General features: G+C 46.6%; 1 protein-coding gene across 1 annotated transcript in view; it reads left to right on the top strand.

Moving 5' to 3' along the window:
* Positions 1 to 19,787, top strand: part of parp10 (poly(ADP-ribose) polymerase family member 10) — a 46,481-nt gene extending 26,694 nt beyond the window's left edge. Inside the window, exons 6-11 of the mRNA XM_033041110.1 lie at positions 8,162 to 8,374; positions 9,770 to 9,902; positions 10,254 to 11,291; positions 13,778 to 13,914; positions 17,750 to 17,918; positions 19,171 to 19,787. Coding sequence (XP_032897001.1) covers positions 8,162 to 8,374; positions 9,770 to 9,902; positions 10,254 to 11,291; positions 13,778 to 13,914; positions 17,750 to 17,918; positions 19,171 to 19,481 — 2,001 coding nt within the window. The 3' untranslated portion in view covers positions 19,482 to 19,787. The remainder of the gene's footprint in view (positions 1 to 8,161; positions 8,375 to 9,769; positions 9,903 to 10,253; positions 11,292 to 13,777; positions 13,915 to 17,749; positions 17,919 to 19,170) is intronic.
* The last annotated feature ends 1,118 nt before the right edge of the window (positions 19,788 to 20,905 follow it).

Here is a 20,905-nt window from a genome sequence, read left to right as displayed (position 1 = left end):
CACTGTATGTCACTCCATCCTAATGAAGAACTCAACCATATTATGGTCACTCTTGCCCAACCATATTATGGTCACTCTTGCCCAAGGGGTCATGCACAACAAGACTGTTAACTAACCCTTCCTCATTACTCAATACCCAGTCTAGAATAGCCTGCTCTCTCGTTGGTTCCTCTACATGTTGGTTTAGAAAACTATCCCGCATACATTCCAAGAAATCCTCTTCCTCAGCACCCCTGACAATTTGATTCACCCAATCTATATGTAGATTGAAGTCACCCTTATAACTGTTTTACCTTTGTTGCACGCATTTATAATTTCCTGTTTGATGCCATCCCCAACTCCACTACTACTGTTAGGTGGCCTGTACACAACTCCCACTAGCGTTTTCTAGGATTACCCCCTTCGTGTTTCGCAGCTCTACCCATATTGATTCCACATCCTCCAAGCTAATGTCCTTCCTTTCTATTGCGTTAATCTCCTCTCTAACCAGCAACGCTACCCCACCTCCTTTTCCTTTCTGTCTATCCCTCCTGAATATTGAATATCCCTGGATGTTCAGCTCCCAGCCTTGGTCACCCTGGAGCCATGTCTCCGTTGTCCCAACTATATCATAGTCATTAATAGCTATCTGCACATTCAACTCATCCACCTTATTACGAATGCTCCTTGCATTGAGACACAAAGCCTTCAGGCTTGTTTTTACAACACTCTTACCCCTTATACAATTATGTTGAAAAGTAGCCCGTTTTGATTTTTGCCCTGGATGTGTCTGCCTGCCACATTTACTTTTCACCTTGCTACCTATTGCTTCTACCCTCATTTTACACCCCTCTGTCTCTCTGCTCACACATTTAAGAAACCCTTTCCCTTTAACTCCATCCTCGACTATCCCATTTGACACCCCACCCCCCTTATTCAGTTTAAAACCACCCGTGTAGCAGTGGCAAACCTGCCCGCCAGAATGCTGGTCCCCCACCTGTTAAGATGCAATCCGTCCCTTTTGTACAGTTCCCCCTTACTCCAAAACAGATCCCAGTGGTCTAAGAATCTAAATCCCTGCCCCGTGCACCAGTTCCTCAGCCACACATTCAGGTCCCGTATCTCCCTGTTCCTGCTCTCGCCAGCACGAGGAACTGGAAGCAAACCGGAGATAACAACCCTGGAGGTCCTGCTTTTCAGCATTTTTCCGAGCTCTCTAAAGTCACGCTGCAGAATATTCATCCCCTTCTTTCCGACATCGTTTGTGCCGACATGCACTACTACTTCCGGCTGTTCACCTTCGCCCTTGAGAATTTTCTGCACTCTGTCCATGACATCCTGGATCCTGGCACCAGGAAGGCAGCACACCATCCTCGAATCCCGTCTGTTGCCGCAGAAACCCCAGTCCGTACCTCTCACAATGGAGTCTCCCACTACAATGGCGTTGCTTTGCAAGCCAGTCCGCCGCTCAGTGTAATAACGTCTTCTGTCCCGACAGCTTCTAAGTGGGTGAACCTGTTCACAAGAGGTACAACACCCAGGGACGTTTGCATTCCATGCTTCCCTCCCTTTCTCACTGCCATCCACCTTCTCTCTTCCAGTACCTTAGGTGTAAAAATCTAGGTGCAAGAATGTCCTTCCTCAAGTTTGGAGACCAAAACTGCACACAATACTCCAGGTGTGGTCTCACTAGGGCCCTGTACAACTGCAGAAGGACCTCTTTGCTCCTATACTCAACTCCTCTTGTTATGAGGGCCAACATTCCATTTGCTTTCTTCACTGCCTGCTGTACCTGCATGCTTACTTTCAGTGACTGATGAACAAGGACCCCCAGATCTTGTTGTACTTCCCCTTTTCCTAACTTGACACCATTCAGATAATAATCTGCCTTCCTGTTCTTGCCACCAAAATGGATAACCTCACATTTATCCACATTAAACTGCATCTGCCATGCATCTGCCCACTCACCCAACCTGTCCGTCACCCTGCATCCTCATAGCATTCTCCTCACAGTTCACACTGCCACCCAGCTTTGTGTCATCTGCAAATTTGCTAATGTTACTTTTGATCCCTTCATCTAAATCATTAATGTATATTGTAAATAGCTGCGGTCCCAGCACCGAACCTTGCGGTACCGTGTCAATACTGTCTGACTGTATTTATGTGCATTTCCTTCAGATATCTTGATACATAAACATGGACAGCTTGGAAACGGGGCCTCTGGCCCACCTCGATGCTGCCAACCGAGATACCTCATCTATGCTTGTCCCATTTGCCCGCATCTCTCTGACTGTGCATTCAACGTGTCTATTCCCCTCGTGATTTTGTACACCTCTATAACAACACCCCTGAGCCTCCAGCACTCCAACAGATAAAGTCCTAGCCTGTCCAACCTCTCCCTATAGCTCCGGTCCTCAATTCCAGTTATCATCTTCGTAAATCTTCTCTGCACTCTTTCCAGTTTAACGATATCTTTCCAATAGCAGGGTGACCAAAACAGTAGACAATAGACAAAAGGTGCAGGAGTAGGCCCTTCGGCCCTTCGAGCCAGCACCACCATTCAATATGATCATGGCTGATCATCCCCAATCAGTACCCCGTTCCTGCCTTCTCCCCATATAGAAACATAGAAACATAGAAAGTAGGTGCGAGAGTAGACCACCAGGTCCGTCGAGCCCGCACCGCCATTCGCTCATGGCTGAACACTAAACAGACACACTTACCCACAAACAGTAGACACAAGACACAGAACACAAGACACTACCCTCCCCTTTATACCGCTATCACCCCAAGAACCTCGTGATCTCCTGGGGGAGGCAAAAAACCGGATAAAAACCCAGGTCCAATTCGGGGAAAAAATCCGGGAAATTCCTCTCCGACCCCAATCCAGGCGATCGACACTTGTCCAGGAGATCACTCAGGTCTTACTATACTAACCATACCTAGGTCCATATCCCTGCCCTCTCCCCGTAGCCCCTTATCCCCTTGGCAGCTAAAAAACCATCTATTTTAGTCTTAAATATATTTAACGTTTCTGCTTCCACTGCTCCCTGGGGCAGTGAATTCCATAAATTAACCACCCTCTGGGTGAAGAAGTTCTTCCTCATCTCAGTTTTAAAAGAGCCCCCCCTTATCTGCAACTATGTCCCCTAGTTCTAGTTTCCCCGATCATTGGGAACATCCTCGGTGCATCCACCCGATCAAGGCCCCTCACGATCTTATATGTTTCAATGAGATCGCCTCTCATTCTTCTAAACTCCAAAGAGTAGAGTTCCAGCCTACTTAACCTTTCCTCATATGTCAATCCCCTCATTGCAGGAATTAATCTTGTAAACCTTCGCTGCACTGCCTCCAGGGCTAGTACATCCTTTCTTAAGTATGGACCCCAGAACTGTACACAGTATTCCAAATGTGGTCTCACTAATACTGTGTACAGCTGCAGCAAGACCTCCGTGTTTTTATACTCAATCCCCCTAGCAATAAAGGCCAAAACTCCATTGGCCTTCCTGATTGCTTGCTGCACCTGCATACTAACTTTTAGTGATTCATGTACTAATACCCCTAGATCCCTTTGCGTTGCATTACAACGCAGCTCCTCCTCATTTAGAAAATAACTTGCCCTATCATTTTTTTTCCCAAAGTGAATGACTTCACATTTATTAGTATTAAATTTCATCTGCCAAGTTGTTGCCCACTCACCTAGCTTATCTATATCCTTTTGCAGACTCTTCCTATCCTCCTCATCCCCTACTTTTCCTCCCATTTTTGTATCGTCCGCAAATTTTGATATATTACACTTGGTTCCCTCCTCCAAATCATTTATATAAATTGTGAACAACTGGGGTCCCAGCACCGACCCTTGCGGAACCCCGCTAGTTACCGGTTGCCATCCCGAGTATGAACCATTTATCCCCACTCTCTGCTTCCTATTTGTTAGCCAATCCTCTACCCATGCTAATATATTACCCCCAATCCCATAATTTTTTATTTTTAGCAATAGTCTCTTATGTGGCACCTTGTCAAAAGCCTTTTGGAAGTCCAAGTATACCACATCCACCGGTTCCCCTTTATCCACCCGGGTTGTTACTTCCTCAAAGAATTCGAGCAGATTCGTTAAACAGGACTTCCCCTTCACAAAACCATGCTGGTTCTGTCCGATGAAGTCATGTTTATCCAAGTGCCCCGTTAGTGTTTCTTTAATAATTGTCTCTAACATTTTACCCACCACCGATGTTAGACTAACCGGTCTATAGTTACCCGCCTTCTGTTTACTTCCTTTTTTAAATATAGGTGTTACATTGGCCATTTTCCAATCCACTGGGACCGTTCCTGCCTCCAGGGAGTTTTGGAAAATTATCACCAATGCATCCACAATCCCCACCGCTATCTCCCTCAAGACCCTTGGATGTAATCCATCAGGCCCAGGGGATTTATCCTCCTTCAGTCTCATTAATTTCCCTAATACCACCTCCTTGGTGATCTTAATAGTATTTAGCTCCTCCATTCCTACCGCCCCCTGTTTATCCAGCGTTGGAATATTTTTTGTGTCTTCTATGGTGAAGACTGATACAAAATACTCGTTTAATGCCTTTGCCATTTCCATGTTCCCCACCAACAACTCTCCAGTCTCACCCTCCAATGGACCAACGTTCACCTTAGCCACCCTTTTTCTTTTTATATAGCTATAAAAACTCTTACTATTAGTTTTTATGTTGTTCGCTAAATTCCTTTCATAGTCTATTTTCCCCGTCTTAATTAATCTCTTAGTTATTTTTTGCTGACCTTTAAATGCTTCCCAATCCTCTACCCTCCCACTATCTCTGGCTACCTTATATGCCCTTGCCTTCAGCCGAATACTATCCTTTATAGTTTTACTGAGCCATGGCTGACTGTTCTTACCCTTACCCCTTTTTTTCTTCATAGGAATAAATTTTTCTTGAAGGTTATACAGTAGACCCTTAAACGTACACCACTGCTCATGTACCGTCTTATTCTTGAGTCTGCTATCCCAGTCAACTTTGATCAGCTCAGTCCTCATACCTTCATAATCCCCCTTATTTAGACTAAGCACCCTAGCCTGAGTTTCAACCTGCTCCCCTTCTATTTGAATATGGAATTCGACCATATTGTGGTCACTTGTTCCCAACGAGTCCCTAACTATGACATTTTTAATTAATCCTGCTTCATTACACAGGACCAGATCCAAGATTGCCTCCCCCCTTGTCGGTTCTGTGACATACTGTTCTAGGAACCCGTCTCTAATACATTCTATAAACTCTTCCTCTAGTCTACCCTGCCCAGTTTGGTTTGCCCAATTAATATGAAAATTGAAGTCCCCCATGATTACAGCAGTTCCCTTTTTACATGCGTCAACTATTTGCAGATTTATGTTCTGACTAACAGCGTCACAGCTATTTGGAGGTCTATAAATTACACCCACTAGTGTTTTTTTCCCCTTGTTATTCTCTATCTGTACCCAAGCTGTTTCACTATCCTAATCCTTCAACGCAATATCCTTCCTCTCTATTGCCGTTATTCCCTCCCTTATTAAAAGGGCCACCTCTCCTCCCTTTCTTTCCTGTCTATCTTTCCTAATTGTCGAGTACCCCTCTATATTTAACTCCCAGTCCTGATCCCCTTGCAGCCATGTCTCCGTAATGGCCACGATATCATAACTATATACTTAATTGCACTGTTAATTCATTTATCTTATTTCGAATACTCCGTGCATTTAGATAAAGCACTTTCAGATGATTTTTACTACCCTTCCTTTCCGTTTTTGCCCCTTTTACATCTAGAGCTTTATCTTCACACATTCTGGATCCTCCTGTCACATTTTGACTTTCCGCTTCCCCACTGATACCCTGCTCTATTTCCTCTACCCCTGCCGTTATTACCCCCCTTGATACCTCCCCCCCGCTACTTAGTTTAAAGACCTCTCTACTGCCCTAGTTATATGATTTGCCGGGACCCCAGTCCCAGCACCGTTCAGGTGAAGTCCGTCCTTACAGAACAGATCCCCCCTGTCCCAGTACTGGTGCCAGTGGCCCAAGAAACCAAACCCATTTTTCCCACACCAGTCTTTGAGCCACGCATTCAGCTTTTTAATTTTACGTACCCTCGCCGATTTGGCCCGTGGCTCAGGTAGCAATCCGGAGATCAGTACCCTCGAGGTTCTGCTTTTTAATTTATTCCCTAACTGCTCAAACTCCTTCAGCAGATCCTCCTTCCTCGTCCTTCCTATGTCATTGGTCCCCGCATGGACCACGACCACTGGATCCTCCCCCTCCCTCTGCAAATTTCTCTCCAGCATCGCAGAGATATCCTTAACCCTAGCACCGGGTAGGCAACACAGCCTTCGGGACATGTTCTGCTGGCCGCAGAGAACCTTATCTACCCCCCGAATAATACTATCCCCTATCACTACGGCATTTCTTCTAACTCCCCCCTCTTGAATGGCCCCCTGATCCACGGTGCTGCAGCCAGGTTGCTCATCCCTCCCACAGCCCCTGATCCCGTCCTTACATTGAGTAAGAGCCTCGGTCATGCTCGTCAGGGACAAGGGCTGTGGCTCCTGCCGCATCTCCTCCTGGTTCCCCCTACCTGCCTCGCTTATGGCCACACCTTCCTTTCCTTGCTCACTGCCTACTGAATTAGTTAAACTGGTCGGTGTGACCATCCCCTGGCACAAAACATCCAGGTAATACTCCCCCTCCCTGATGTACCTGCAGCGTATGAAGTTGGGTCTCCAGCTCATCAATGCGGAGCTCGAGTTCCTCTAGCCTCAAACACTTACTGCAGCTGTAGGGATCTTCTACATCAATGGTGTCGACAAATTCCCACATCTCACAGTATTGGCACATCTCCTGGCCGCCCATCTTATATAAGTAATTAACTGGTCCTATTTAAGAATCCCCTACCCGGATTACTGTATTGATACACCCCTTATTTATATAATCCTACCTCCTATAAATGGGAAAGTACTCACCCCAGCCGTAAATTACCTACTGGTTTGGCTGTCTAGTGGTAATTCCGTCCGCTCTTCCTGTCTGGTCCACTGCTCCCTTGCAGTGCGTGGCAAACCTCTTTGCCTCTGTTAGCCTCTCGAGCCGCGGCTCCGTCCGTCCTCCCTCGGCGACAGCACCTGTGGCACCGCGGTCGTGACGTCCCTTCCGTTCCTGCAGAGCCTTCCTGTCCTGGGCGGAGTCTGCAGCTAACTGTGTGCTCACGTCCGGATCTCTTGTAACTCTTATAACAACTCTTATAACATATCCCCTGACTCCGCTATTTTAAGAGCCCTATCCAGCTCGCTCTTGAAAGCATCCAGAGAACCTGCCTCCACCGCCCTCTGAGGCAGAGAATTCCACAGACAAAACTAAACATAAACCTAAAAGTACGGCCTCACCAACGTTTTGGACAACTTTTAACATTACGTCCCAGCTTCTATACTCAATACCACGACTGATAAGTCCAGCTTGCCAGTCACCTTTTTACCAGTAGTAACTTGTAATGTGTTTCCTGTAATATCAAGGCGTGAATTTGCTGTGCACTGATTATTATATTTGCATGGTGTGCTGAATATTTTATTTGTATTATGGCGGCACTGTGGCGCAGCTTCGCCCCACCAGAGACCCGGGTTTAATCCTTACTCTAGGTGGTGTCTGTGTGGAGTTTGCATGTTCTCCCTGTGACTGCGTGGGTTTCCTCCCACATCCAAAGACGTGTGGGTTTGTAGGTTAATTGGCCTCTGTAAATTGCCCTGAGTGGATGCAAAAGTGGGATACCATAGAGCTAGTGTGAACGAGTGATTGATGGTGGGCGAAGGGCCTGTTTCCATGCTGTGTCTCCGAACTGAACCCATGTGCTGAATGTTATAAGAGTTTAAGAAGGAACTGCAGATGCTGGAAAATCGAAGGTACACCAAAAAGCTGGAGAAACTCAGCGGGTGCAGCAGCATCTATGGAGCGAAGGAAATAGGCAACGTTTCGGGCCGAAACGTTGCCTATTTCCTTCGCTCCATAGATGCTGCTGCACCCGCTGAGTTTCTCCAGCTTTTTTGCGTACCTGCTGAATGTTATATCTGCGCAGTGTGAATATTATATCTGCACAGTGTGTTCACTATTTTATCTGCGTTGTGTGCTGTCAGTGAATTAAACTCTGGCCATCTCCCTTCTGTTGCCAGGTGACTGGACAAGCCAAGGCCTGTCAGACCATGGACGAGCTCCTTCGTAGTATAATCGCCACTATCTGCTCCAGAACAGTGGCGCTCCAGGAACCCGGCATTTCGCGTTACCTGCTGGAGCCAGCCGGGACCGACACCTTGAGGCAGCTGGAGAGGAAGTACAAGTGCACCATTGGCGTGGAGCGAGTTTGCTGGATAACGCCGCAGACCGAGGTAGAGTACCCACACCTGACCTCTCTTCCCAGGAAGCTGCAGGCCCCAGGAGCAACACTGCTTGAAACCCCATGCAGCAGCACCGCTGCTAGAGCCTCTGCCAGTGACCTGAGTTCAATCCTGACCTCAGGCACTGTCCGTGCAGAGTTTGCATGTCCACCCTGTAACCTCGGAGGTCTCCTCCGGGTGCTCTGTTTTCCTCCCACATCCCAAAAACATGTGGGTTGGTAGCAGGCACGTGCCGTGAGTAATTAGTCAGGGTAGGCAGTGGCTTTTAAAAATCTTGAAAACCGCGCATGTGCAGATTATTCTCTACCGGTGAGCTGTCAGTCGGCTTTTTTTTTTAAATTGTGGAAACTGCACATGCGCAGATTGTTCTCTCGACTTTTATCAAGTAATTTGGCTCCAATAGGTCCTATCTCTTAATAAAGTGTTTAAAAACATGTAGCTCAAAGAAATTTACTTACCATATTATTTGTACATTAAATCCATTCTTCTCTCTTTGTTTCCTGTTGTACCAAGCTGTTTTAAATGTTCTAATTATTTTTGTTCCTTTGCACTGTTGAAGTTCTTTAAGTTCCCGCGTTGGTCTGCCATTTTAAATTATTTTGGTCTTTTCCTCGTAAGTTTGCTTCGAGATACTCTTCAGGTAATCACTATCCATCTTTGAAAAACCCGCCAAGAAACTTGCGCGTGCGCATGCACAGTAGGCTGATGCGCAAGCGCAGTGCAGCACATGCACACAGTCCACGGTGTAAAGGCAGAATTTCAGCTGCCTTTATGGACCGTTCCCATTGATGGCTGGAAGCATCGTCGACGGCACGTGAGTAGCACATACGTCCGCTTTATAAATGTACTGCGGATGAAAGGCACGGGAGATCGATCTCTTAGGGAAGCATAATTCTCCCGCGCCTTTACTATTTATGACCATTTTATATATATAAAATAATGACCATTTTATAATTTTAGTCAGGGTAGGCACTGCATACCTTGCCTACCCTGATGGCACGTGTCTGGTTGGTAGGTTAATTGGCCTCTGTAAAGTGCCCCGTGCTGCAGCAGTGAGGGGCAAAATCTGGGAGCTTCGTGCCACTGTGGGGAGAACAACTGATTCCATGTGTGTGCAGAGTCATACAGCACAGAAACTGGCACTTTGCCCCACGTCATTCATGCCGGCTAAGATGCCTACCCATCCTAGCCCTGTTTGACCCATGTCCTTCTAAACCTTTCCTGTCTTTGTACCAAATTGGAGTGAGTTTCTTCTGGCTTGTGATCTCAACGTGTCACGCTGTGTTAGGATGTCAACGTTATCTGAGCCGGTTGCTGGACGTTGCACTCGGCACCCTCTCCTCCCACCGTACTGGGTCTAACCTTGATCTTGCTATCCTCCGCCAGCATCCCCTGGAATCACAAAGGAACCAGGGAATACCGAGGCTGGAGAGAACTGCCACTGCCTTGGCGCAGCTCCCAGTGTTGGAACCACCGCCGGTGACTACCACTGAGCCGAACGACAACGTCCCAGACCTTGGTAAGCTCAGGGTTTCATGTTTAAGATGCTGAGTTCCCACAGATGAACACAAATCAGTGATCCAGCAAGCGAACGGTGTTCCCACTTCATGGCTACCGAGTTTTATTTAATTGAGGAGCAGACTCAATGGGCTGAATGGTCTAATTCTGCTCTTATGTCTTATAAGATCTTAATGGAAACCTCCCAGGATATTGACTCTAGAAGATTCAGCCAACGTCAGCTTATGGAGAGCAAGTGGATAGACTCTTGTTGTGGATAGTCATTGCCGAGTGTATTTTGTGACATCAAACAGATGTTTTGATTACACGGAGAAACTAGCACAAATGTAATATCTTTGCGTGTGTTTTACAGATGAGATCCGAAGTTTGCTTGCCTCAATCACAGAGACTGATAAGGAAAGAATAAGCGGAGATGCAATCACTTCAACTTCCCAAAAAGTGCCAGAGGTCAGTGAAAGCGCTTTAGACGATGAAGATCTCTACACCGACCAGCAGCCTGGCGTGAGTCCGGAGAATGATATTGAGGAGAGAGTCGTTGAGGAGGGAGCCATTGACAATGAGGACACAAAGCTGCAGGATGGAGATGGCAACAACAATGGTGCTTGTGGCATTGCTTCTGAGCTGATGGATGCTGATGATCCCCAGTTATACCTTGCCCTGCAGTACTCCATGGACAGCCGGATGCAGCGGGACCAAGAGGAGGAAGATTTCCAGAAAGCCATTGAATTATCAAAGATGGCCATCAGCCCAGATGGCGACTACGTGGAACTTGCAGCTCAGATGACCAACATGGAGGCTGGGCTTGAAGAGGCCATCAAAATGTCCAAGGCAGAAGCCATTCGGACTTCCAATTCCGCCCAACTAACAATCTATGGCAGTGCCGACATTGATTTCAACCGGTTGGCAGGTGAATTGCAGAGGAAAGTCCGACCGCTTGTGTGTAAAAAATCAATAGAACACAGCTGCTTCCAAAACCTGACCGGTGACTACAAGAGTTACTTGGAATACCTCCAGCGGAAGCACGGCGTCATCATCGTTGGGCAGGACTGCGAGATCACCATCCGTGGGTTTGCAGGCTACGTGTTGTCTGCGGAGGAGAACATAACTCAGCTGATACAATGGGTTGTCCAAGACCAGGTGGACCGAGCTGAAGAGGTCACTTTGGTGGAGTCAGTCCAGTGGGTGATACACAGCCGGCAAGGTGTCGCCATCCCTTACTCGTTGAAAGCCAATGCTTTCATTGAGAAATCTTTTCAGCGGAAGCAGAAGAAGGTTGATGTGATATTTGACAACAAGCCCTACATCATTGACTTTGAGCAAATGCAAGAATACAGTGTGGGAGCGACAGAATCCTTGTCAATTGAGAGGAAGCCTCTGAACAGCCTGCCTGGTAATTATATTTTCAATGTCTACTGATAAAAATCAATGTGAGAGTCATGCATCATGTGTACCAACAATGAAATTCTTACTTGCTGCAGCTTTACCAATAACACAGTCTAACATATGTAATCAAGATACAATAAATTAATAACTATAATTCTGGGGACCATAACAGTGCAAACCCAATGTCCGTGGTGCAACCAAAGACTCAGTCCATAGACGATCATAGTTGCTGAGGTTAGTGTTGTGCAGCGTTAAAGAGTCTGATGGTTGCAGGGAATAAGCTGTTCGTTCCTGAATCTGGAGGTCACGGTTCTCAGACTCGTGTACCACCTTCACGATGGTTGCAAGTTCAAGTTCAAGTTCAAGTGAGTTTATTGTCATGTGTCCCTGTATAGGACAATGAAATTTTTGCTTTGCTTCAGCACACAGAACATAGTAGGCATTGACTACAAAACAGATAAGTGTGTCCATATAGCATAATATAAATATAATATAAATATATACACACATGAATAAATAAACTGCTAAAGTGCAAATAACAGATAATGGGTTATTAATAATCAGAGTTTTGTCTGAGCCAGGTTTAATAGCCTGATGGCTGTGGGGAAGTAGCTATTCCTGAACCTGGTTGTTGCAGTCTTCAGGCTCCTATACCGTCTACCTGAAGGTAGCAGGGAGATGAGTGTGTGGCCAGGATGGTGTGGGTCTTTGATGATACTGCCAGCCTTTTTGAGGCAGCGACTGCGATAAATCCCCTCGATGGAAGGGAGGTCAGAGCCGATGATGGACTGGGCAGTGTTTACTACTTTTTGTAGTCTTTTCCTCTTCAGGGCACTCAAGTTGCCGAATCCAAGCCACGATGCAACCGGTCAGGATGCTCTCTACTGTGCACCTGTAGAAGTTAGAGAGAGTACTCCTTGACAAACCGACTCTCCGTAATCTTCTCAGGAAGTAAAGGCGCTGATGAGCTTTCTTGATAATTGCATTAGTGTTCTCAGACCAGGAAAGATCTTCAGAGATGTGCACGCCCAGGAATTTGAAGCTCTTGACCCTTTCAACCATCGACCCGTTGATATAAACGGGGCTGTGGGTCCTCCTCCTACTCCTTCCAAAGTCCACAATCAGTTCCTTGGTTTTGCTGGCGTTGAGGGCCAGGTTATTGCGCTGGCACCATATGGACAGTTGCACGATCTCTCTTCTATACTCTGATTCATCCCCATCAGTGATACGTCCCACAACAGTGGTATCGTCAGCGAACTTGATGATGGAGTTCGCACTGTGACTGGCTACGCAGTCATGAGTATAGAGTGAGTACAGCAGGGTGCTGAGCACGCAGCCTTGAGGTGCTCCCGTGCTGATTGTTATCGAGGCTGACACATTTCCACCAATACGAACAGACTGTGGTCTGTGAATGAGGAAGTCGAGGATCCAATTGCAGAGGGATGCGCAGAGACCCAGTTCTGCGAGTTTGGTAACCAGAACCTGATGCAGTGAGTTGAAGGTGTGGCCGGGGGGGGCGTGTGAGTCTTTCATATTGGCTGCCTTTTTGAGGCAGCACCTCCTGTAGATCCCTTCACTATTGAGGTCAGTACCCATGATGGACTGGGCACAAATGATACATAAATTGCTCAAATTGTGCAAGACGGTAAAAAGAAGAAAAAAACACAATTAGAAAACATGCTAGTTTAAGAGTTGTCCTGTCGCGTTCAATTGCTGAGGTTGGATGAGGGTTGTGTGGGTCGGTTCAAGAACCTGATGGTTGCAGGGAAGCAGCTGTTCCTGAACCTGGTGGTGCGGGACTTCAGGCTTCTGTACCTCCTGAGCGTTAATAGCAGCGAGAAGATGGCACCGCCCGGATGGTGGGCATACTTCCGGCTTCTCCAGATGAACATCGTGGCTCAAATCTTTTATCCCTGGAGCCATTTGAGTAAATCTTTAATAAGCCTCTGCATCCTAAGGTGTAGTGACCAGAATTGGTGCAATACTCCAAAGATGTCCTTGCTGCTTTATGAAGGTTAAGCATAACACCTTTGCCATGTTAAAGTACTGCGAATGTTTTGGGAGAAGGGCAAAGATGGTGATGATGTGTGGAGACATTCAGTGTCACATTGTTAAAGTGAATGCTCAGTCTTGTTCCCAAGTGGAGAATTCTAAAACTAGAGCGCATAGGCTGAAGGTGAGAGGGGAGAAATCTAAGAGGGACCTCAGTGGCAACTCTTTCATTCTGAGGGTGGACTGTTTCCGCAACAAGCTGACAGAAGAAGCTGTAGAAGCAAACAGTTACAACTATTAAAAGCCATTTGGATAGATGTATGGAGAGCTGGATTTGGAGGGATATGGGCCAATTGCAGGCAATTGGGACTAGCCCAGTATGCCAACTTGTTTAGCACAGACACGGGATGCCAAAGGGCCTGTTTGCCAACCGTTGCTCATTGACTCTGACCACTAAACACTTGTACATTTATTCACTGCCACTCCAATTCATTTCCACAGATGTGGGCACGTTGCCTTTGGCCTTTGGAAGTGTTGAACTCACCCTGCTGAGTGAAACTACAGAGGAGTACATTACCTTGATGGCCCCCTTCTTCAAAACCCTGAAGGACTTGCACGATAAATTGGACATTCTAAAGGTCAGATGAAGCTCTTTGTCTTTGACCACCATTTCTACTGCCAATGAAGGATGGTTGTGGGCCGTGCTTGTTTTGCAGACAGAAGATGCCAGTTTGCACATCAATTAAAGATTAAGCTACAGTTAGAACATGTAACAGTACAGCACAGCAAAGGAGCAGACCCTCCGGTCCACAATATCTGCGTAGAACATGATGCCAAGACCATCATTGATCTACATGTACATGACCCATATCTCTCCATACGCTGCGTATCCATATGCTACTAACGTATCTGCTTCAACCGCCACCACCCGCAGCACAGCACGTTCCAGGCACTCGCCACTCTCTTGAGCTTCCAGTTGTATTGTACCATTCCCATCCCTACACTGACATGTCTTGCACTTTTACACTGGTTACGGTCAAACACAAACTAGAAGAAGCTACCGGTGACAACTCTCAGACACCTCCTCCTACTTATCCTTGGACCATGATCCCACAGGCGAGCAGCAGACACTAATCTCACACACCATTACTGATTTCATCACTTCCAGCCGTCTGCCTTCCACAGCCTCCAACCTTATCGTTTCCCAGCACCGCACAGCCCGGTTTTACCTTCTCTTCGGAATCCACAAACACAACTGCCCTGGCAGACCCATTGCTTCTGCCTGCTCCTGTCCCACGGCAATTATTTCCATGTACCTCGACTCCATCCTATCCTGGTCCAATCTCTCCAAACCTATGTCCAAGATACCTCACATGCCCTTCGTCTCTTTAATGATTTCCACTTTCCGAGCCCCCACTCCCTCATCTTCATTATGGATGTTCATTCATTCCATACCTCCACCCCCCACCAGGAAGGCCTTAAACCTCTGTTTCTTCCTCGACAGCAGAACCATCCAATTTCCCTCTACTAATACTACTCCGCCTAACGGAGCTGGTCCTCACCCTCAACAACTTCCCCTTTGACTCCTTCTACTTCCTCCAAGTCCAAGGCGTAGCTATGGGCACCCGCATGGGCCCCAGCTATGCCTGCCTCTTTGTAGGGTACGTTGAACAATCCTTGTCCTATCTCCGTTACATTGATGACTGCATTGGTGCTACCTCCTGCACCCTTGCAGAACTCATGGACATATGCCTACAATATTCTGTTGTGCTGCAGCAAGCAAGCATTTCATTGTCCTATCTGGAACACATGACAATAAGCTCTCTTGACTTGACTTGACTTCATCAACTTCACCACCAATTTTCATCCTGCACTCAAATTTACTTGGACCATCTCTCCAACACCTCCCTCCCCCTTGTTGATCTCACCATCTCCATCACAGGAAATAGACTAGCAACTGATGTCTATTATAAACCCACTGACTCCCATCTCGACTACACTTTTCTCGAAGTGTATCTCAACTATCTCGACTACACTTCTTCCCACCCTGCTTCCTGCAAAGATTCTATCCCCTACTCCCAATTCATCCGTCTACGCCGCATCTGCGCCCAAGATGAGGTGTTCCACATTTCGGCATCCGAAATGTCCTCATTCTTTAGGGCAGTGGTTCTTAAACTGGTGAATGGTTCACCCAAGCGAGAATGAAATTATTTTGGGGTGAATGAAACTAGAGGGATGAATGAAGGGTGAATGACTTAATTTATTCAGATATTTATATATTTTTCTATGCTTGAAAAAGGCCTTGCCATTAAAGTAGTTAGTAAGCTCATTGGTTTTAATGGCAGTGAAGCTGGAAATTTGATGTTTTTTTCACACTACCTGTGGTTTCTTAATTTCAAAGTAGCAGGATATTTCCCACATTTACTGTAATATAACCTTTTGTGGAAGTCCATGTTTTTTTTAGCTAGATTTTCAAAAATAAAACCGCAGTAATCAAAGCCCGAAAGGGGTGGATGGGGCAGAAGTCCAGTGTTTAGACGTTGGAATGGTTTTTTATCATTCTAATAGAATGATTTTCCAACTCCAGTGGTAATTAAACTTTTTTTTGTTTTCACTCCTAGTTTTCTTTACATATTTTTAGGATGTTTAAAAAGTTGAATAAAATAAACTTAAGAAACAAGTTATTTATGTTTTTTGCTCATGTGACAAAATAAATTATATATAAAATTATTCCCAAGGGACAATAAGATGAAAATTACCCAAAAAAACAGGAACATTTAGTCGAGGGTGAATTAAATTTTGTGATAAAGACTCAAGGGTGAATGACACTGAAATAGTTTAAGAAGCACTGCTTTAGGGAACTGGGGTTCCCCTCTCCCATCATAGATGAGGCCCTCACTCGTGCCTCATCGGTACCCCGCAGTTCCGCCCATGTCCCCCCTCCCCCTAGTCGCAACAGAGACAGTGTCCCCCTAGTCCTTACCTTCCACCCTATCAGCCGTCGCAAACAACACATTTCCGCCACCTCCGCCACCGCACAATTTCCGCCACCTCCAACGAGATCCCCCGACGAGCCACATTTTCCCATTTCCACCCCTTTCCGCCTTCCGCAGAGACCATTCCCTCCGCAACTCCCTGGTTAACTCATCCCTTCCCACCCAAACCACCCCCTCCCCAGGTACTTTCCCCTGCGACCGCAGAAGATGCAACACCTGTCCCTATACCTCCTCCCTCAACTCTGTCCAGGGACCCCGACAATCCTTTCAGGTTAGGCCTGGTTCACTTGCACCTCTTCCAACCTCATCTACTGTATCTGTTGTTCAAGATGTGGACTCTCATACATCGGCGACACCAAACACAGACTGGGCGATCGTTTCGATGTAAACCTTCGCTCAGCCCGCCTGAACCAACCTGATCTCCCGGTTGCTGGACACTTTAATTCTCCTTCCCATTCCTACACAGACCTTTCTGTTCTAGATCTCCTCCATTGTCAGAGTGAGGCTAAACGCAAATTGGAGGAACAGCATCTCATATTTCGCTTGGGCAGCTTACAGCCCAGTGGTATCAATATTGATTTATCTCACTTCAGGTAGCCCAGCATTCCCTCTCTCCATCCCTCCCCCACCCATTGCACTAGCTTTTCATTTTCACCCCACAAACAGCTTACAATGGCCTGTTTCCTTCATCATCGTTACTTTTTTTGCATCTTTCATTCATTGTTCTTTATCTCTCCACATCTCCATCTATATCTCTCGTTTATTTTATCTCGAACCAGTCTGAAGAAGGGTCTCGACCCGAAACATCACCCATTCCTTCTCTCCAGAGATGCTGCCTGTCCCGCTGAGTTACTCCAGCTTTTTGTGTCTATCTTCAGTTTGAACCATCATCTGCAGTTCCTTCTTACACACTAGAATAACCTTGTTTTAGTTTGTAGAAAACTAACCACTAGCAACCTACCCATGGTACAAACACTGGATTTTAACAACAATTTTTTTCCATCATTATACTCCCCTTTTCTGTTTTGATCAATCTACTTCTATTTAATAAACTGATAATTAAGTTTAAAATAGGCACGTTAAAAATTAAATTTCTGAAAATTCGAAAATTGTGTTTACGATACTGTATCAGTACGTACTGTCACAAAAAAACAATGGCCTTGGAGATTATGTTGACTTTGTCACTTGACCTCCTCTGATGTAAGGATGAATTCACAATCTCCCAATCTAGCACATGAAGAATACAGAGATTGTGGTTTGTGGTCAACCCTGTGGTTGACGTCATGGTATTTGGATTGAATCAGAGCAATGGTTCACTGATATTTTACTGTCAAATGTACCTACCTACGCTGTGCCAAGGGGTTCCTCCCACAGCTGACTCCCCTCAACTCCCCAGAGTGCCCCCGAGGGTGTGGGTGGTCTGCCCCCATCCTGCTCGCCAGAGTTTAACAGGATTTCTCCTTGTTTGTCATCTCAGGTGGAGGTGGTGAACAATCCGTTGCTGTACCAGCAGTACATGGTGAAGAAAGCCAGCATGGAGGCCACACAGACTGATGTCGAGCGAGTCCTCTTCCACGGAACGAGCGAGGAGAGCGCCAAAGAGATCTACGTGCATGGATTCAACAGGAGCTTCTGTGGGAAGAACGGTAGGAAACCCACCCCGTGAGGCCACTTCAGTGGAATAACACTAACCTACATACCCGCAGGTCTTTGTAATGTAGGAGGAAACTGGAGCACCCGTAGGAAACCCAGGAGAAATGAAAACTTGACACAGAGGAGATGAGCAAAAGGGTCTCCAGAGTGCTGATGCCAAGCGCAACCTGGTTTCTCCCTCAGTTTAGTCCTAGCAATTTGGCAGTTTGTTTGGTTGTTTGTTTGTCTTTTTGCACAAAGTCCGTGAGCATTGCCACTTTTCATTTCACTGCACATCTCGTATGTGTATGTGACGAATAAACTTGACTTGACTTGCAATAGGATTTTCCGGTGGATACACCAATGATCTATGGCCATGCCATGGGTGGATCAGAATGACCTGTGGCAGTGAATCCAAGGAAGAGGCACTTGTCATTCCAGTGAAACTTGTCCCCTGTAACTCCTGCCCTGTCAGCGTTTGGTTCAGTTGGAGGCAATTAAGGGTGTATTGATTGTGATCTATCCATTATTGGCCCTTCAGCCCAACTCATCCATGCGAACCAAGATGCCCCATCCAAGCTAGTCCAATTTGACTGATATCCCACCAATCTTTTCTATCCATGTAGTTGTCCAAATGTCTTTTAAACGTGGTAGTCATACCACCCCATGCCACTGGCTCTGGCAGCTCGATTATGTGCTATATTACCAGAGTTACATCTGTTCTCCAAACAACTACCCAAGTCTTACAAGCTTGGTGGAAATGCAAGAGTCTGTAAATGCTGGAAACAAGAGTAAGAAGCACACTGCTGGAGGAATTCTGAGAGGTAATGGACAGGCATACGATGCTTCTGGCGGGGACCCTGCTTTGTCCCCTGCTGGGCAGCTGAGTGGTGCCAGAGACCCTGGTTCGAACCTGACCTCGGGTGCTGTCTGCATGTTCTCCCTTTGACCGTGTGGGTTTCCTCAGGGTGCTCTAGTTTCTTCCCACATCCTGAAGATGTGTAGATTTGTAGGTTAATTGGTCTGTAAAAAAAGTTGCCCCTTTATGTGCAAGGAGTGGATGTGGAAGTGGGATAACAGAAAGCTAGAGTGAACGGGTGATCGATGGTCGGCGTGGACTTGGGAGGGAAGAGGTGGGGGATGTGGAGGAGGGAGGAGGCAGAGATGTGGGGGGGGGGGGGTGGAGGTAAGTGAAGGAGGTGAGGGAAGAACTGCCTGGGGTTGCAAATGCCAGCCCACTGACCATTTGTCCGTCTTGCCTTCCAGCGGCCGTCTACGGCCAGGGCGTTTACTTTGCAGGCCAAGCCATCGTGTCGGTGGACGACCAGTACTCCCCGCCAAACCCGGAAGGCCTGAAGTTTGTGTTTGGGGTGAAGGTCCTGACGGGGTCGTACACAAAGGGCGACGGCAAGCTGAAGATCCCTCCGCTGAAGGACAATAGCCAGCTATCCCTCAGGTATGACAGCGTGGTGGACGACTGCGAGAAGCCCCGGATATACGTGGTGTTCCACGACACCCAGGCCTACCCTAAGTACCTCATCACCTGCCGCTGGAAGAAGCCTGCGGCCAAGACCTAAGGACTGCACTAAGCGCCAACCCTGCGCACTATGGTTCTCCTGCTGTTGCTGCTCTGGCCTTGATCCGCTACCGGTGGGGATTGGTACTGTGAGGGGAACCCGCCCATCTCCAGGCTTGTCCTTGGCTCTCTGCCGCCATCCCAAGGATCTGGAGACCAGGGGTAGGTTGTCCCATTGGTTGGGTCCTTCGCAATACAATTCTACACTGCATCTGCCTTAATTTGTCCATTTTGGAAGATTGTAAAATATATACCTGCTGATATTTGTCTTTAGAATTGAAGAAATTAAAGTTTAAGAATGAATTGAGTTTGTCTTGGTGGAATTGTATGGAATCTGTTTGTGACTTATGCCTTTGCCAACTATTTTCAGCAATCGACCATGGATCAAGTCCTCTTCAGTTGTAAATTTTATAGTACCTGTCTCAACTACCTCATTTGGCAGCTCATTCCATATACCCTTCACCCTCGCTGAGTGAATAAATCTTGCCTCTCACTTTAAACCTATGGCCTCTGGTTCGCCTATCGTGAGTAAAGGACTGTGCATTCACCTCTTCTATTCCCCTCATGATTTTATACACCCAGGCCCTCAAATCCTCTAAATTCATATCTGCACTCGTTCCAGCTCACGACATCCTTCCTTGCAGGATGTCCAAAACTAAACATAATTCTCTGAATGCGATCTCAACGTCTTGTACAACCAGAACATAACACCCCAACCTTTATACTGATGAAGATCAATGTACCAAAAGCCATCGTTACCATCCCATGTAGCTGTGGTACAATTTTCAGGGAACTATGTACTTGTACTCCTGGATCTTTCTGCTGTAGACTCTCCCCTCAGAAGCTTTCTAGCATCTTCCCACCGACTGATGTTGGATCAGGTGTATAGTTACCAGGCTTGTACGAGGGAAACCACAGCTGCTGCCCTCCAGTTATCTGGTACTGTTGTTGAGTGAATATTTAAAAATCACAGTCTGTGCCCCCTCAATCATTTGCTTCCTGTAGCAGCTTGGTACAAATCCCATCGGATCCAGGGGATTTATCCGTCTTTAAAACCCTCAGGCTTTGAGTACTTATTTGTTGACGGAGATCGGCACTAGATTTTCACAGAGTTTTTTTGATGAAGAACCATCTTCAATTTATCAAGGAAACATCAAACCTCCTTGCTTCAGTGAATGGCTGTTGACTCAAAATTATGCAGCCATTCAACCTTCTCCTTCGCTGGGTTACTTGTCCCAGGATTGTGGATTGATTCTCTGTCCTGGGGAGGCGAGGAAGGCTGTCGTAGACACATGGACTTTTGCAGAATTACACACCAGTGGAACAGACAAGGTTAGATCAATCACCATCGAACAGACCAGGCTCCCGGTGGAATGGGCAGCTCCTGCTGTTTTTATGTTATGAACAATGAACATGCTTCAGAAA

Source organism: Amblyraja radiata, chromosome 2 (assembly GCF_010909765.2).
Source record: "Amblyraja radiata isolate CabotCenter1 chromosome 2, sAmbRad1.1.pri, whole genome shotgun sequence".
In the NCBI taxonomy this organism is placed as follows: Eukaryota; Metazoa; Chordata; class Chondrichthyes; order Rajiformes; family Rajidae; genus Amblyraja; species Amblyraja radiata.
Note: the sequence above shows the minus strand (reverse complement) of the source record. Positions and strands in the feature narration are given on the sequence as shown.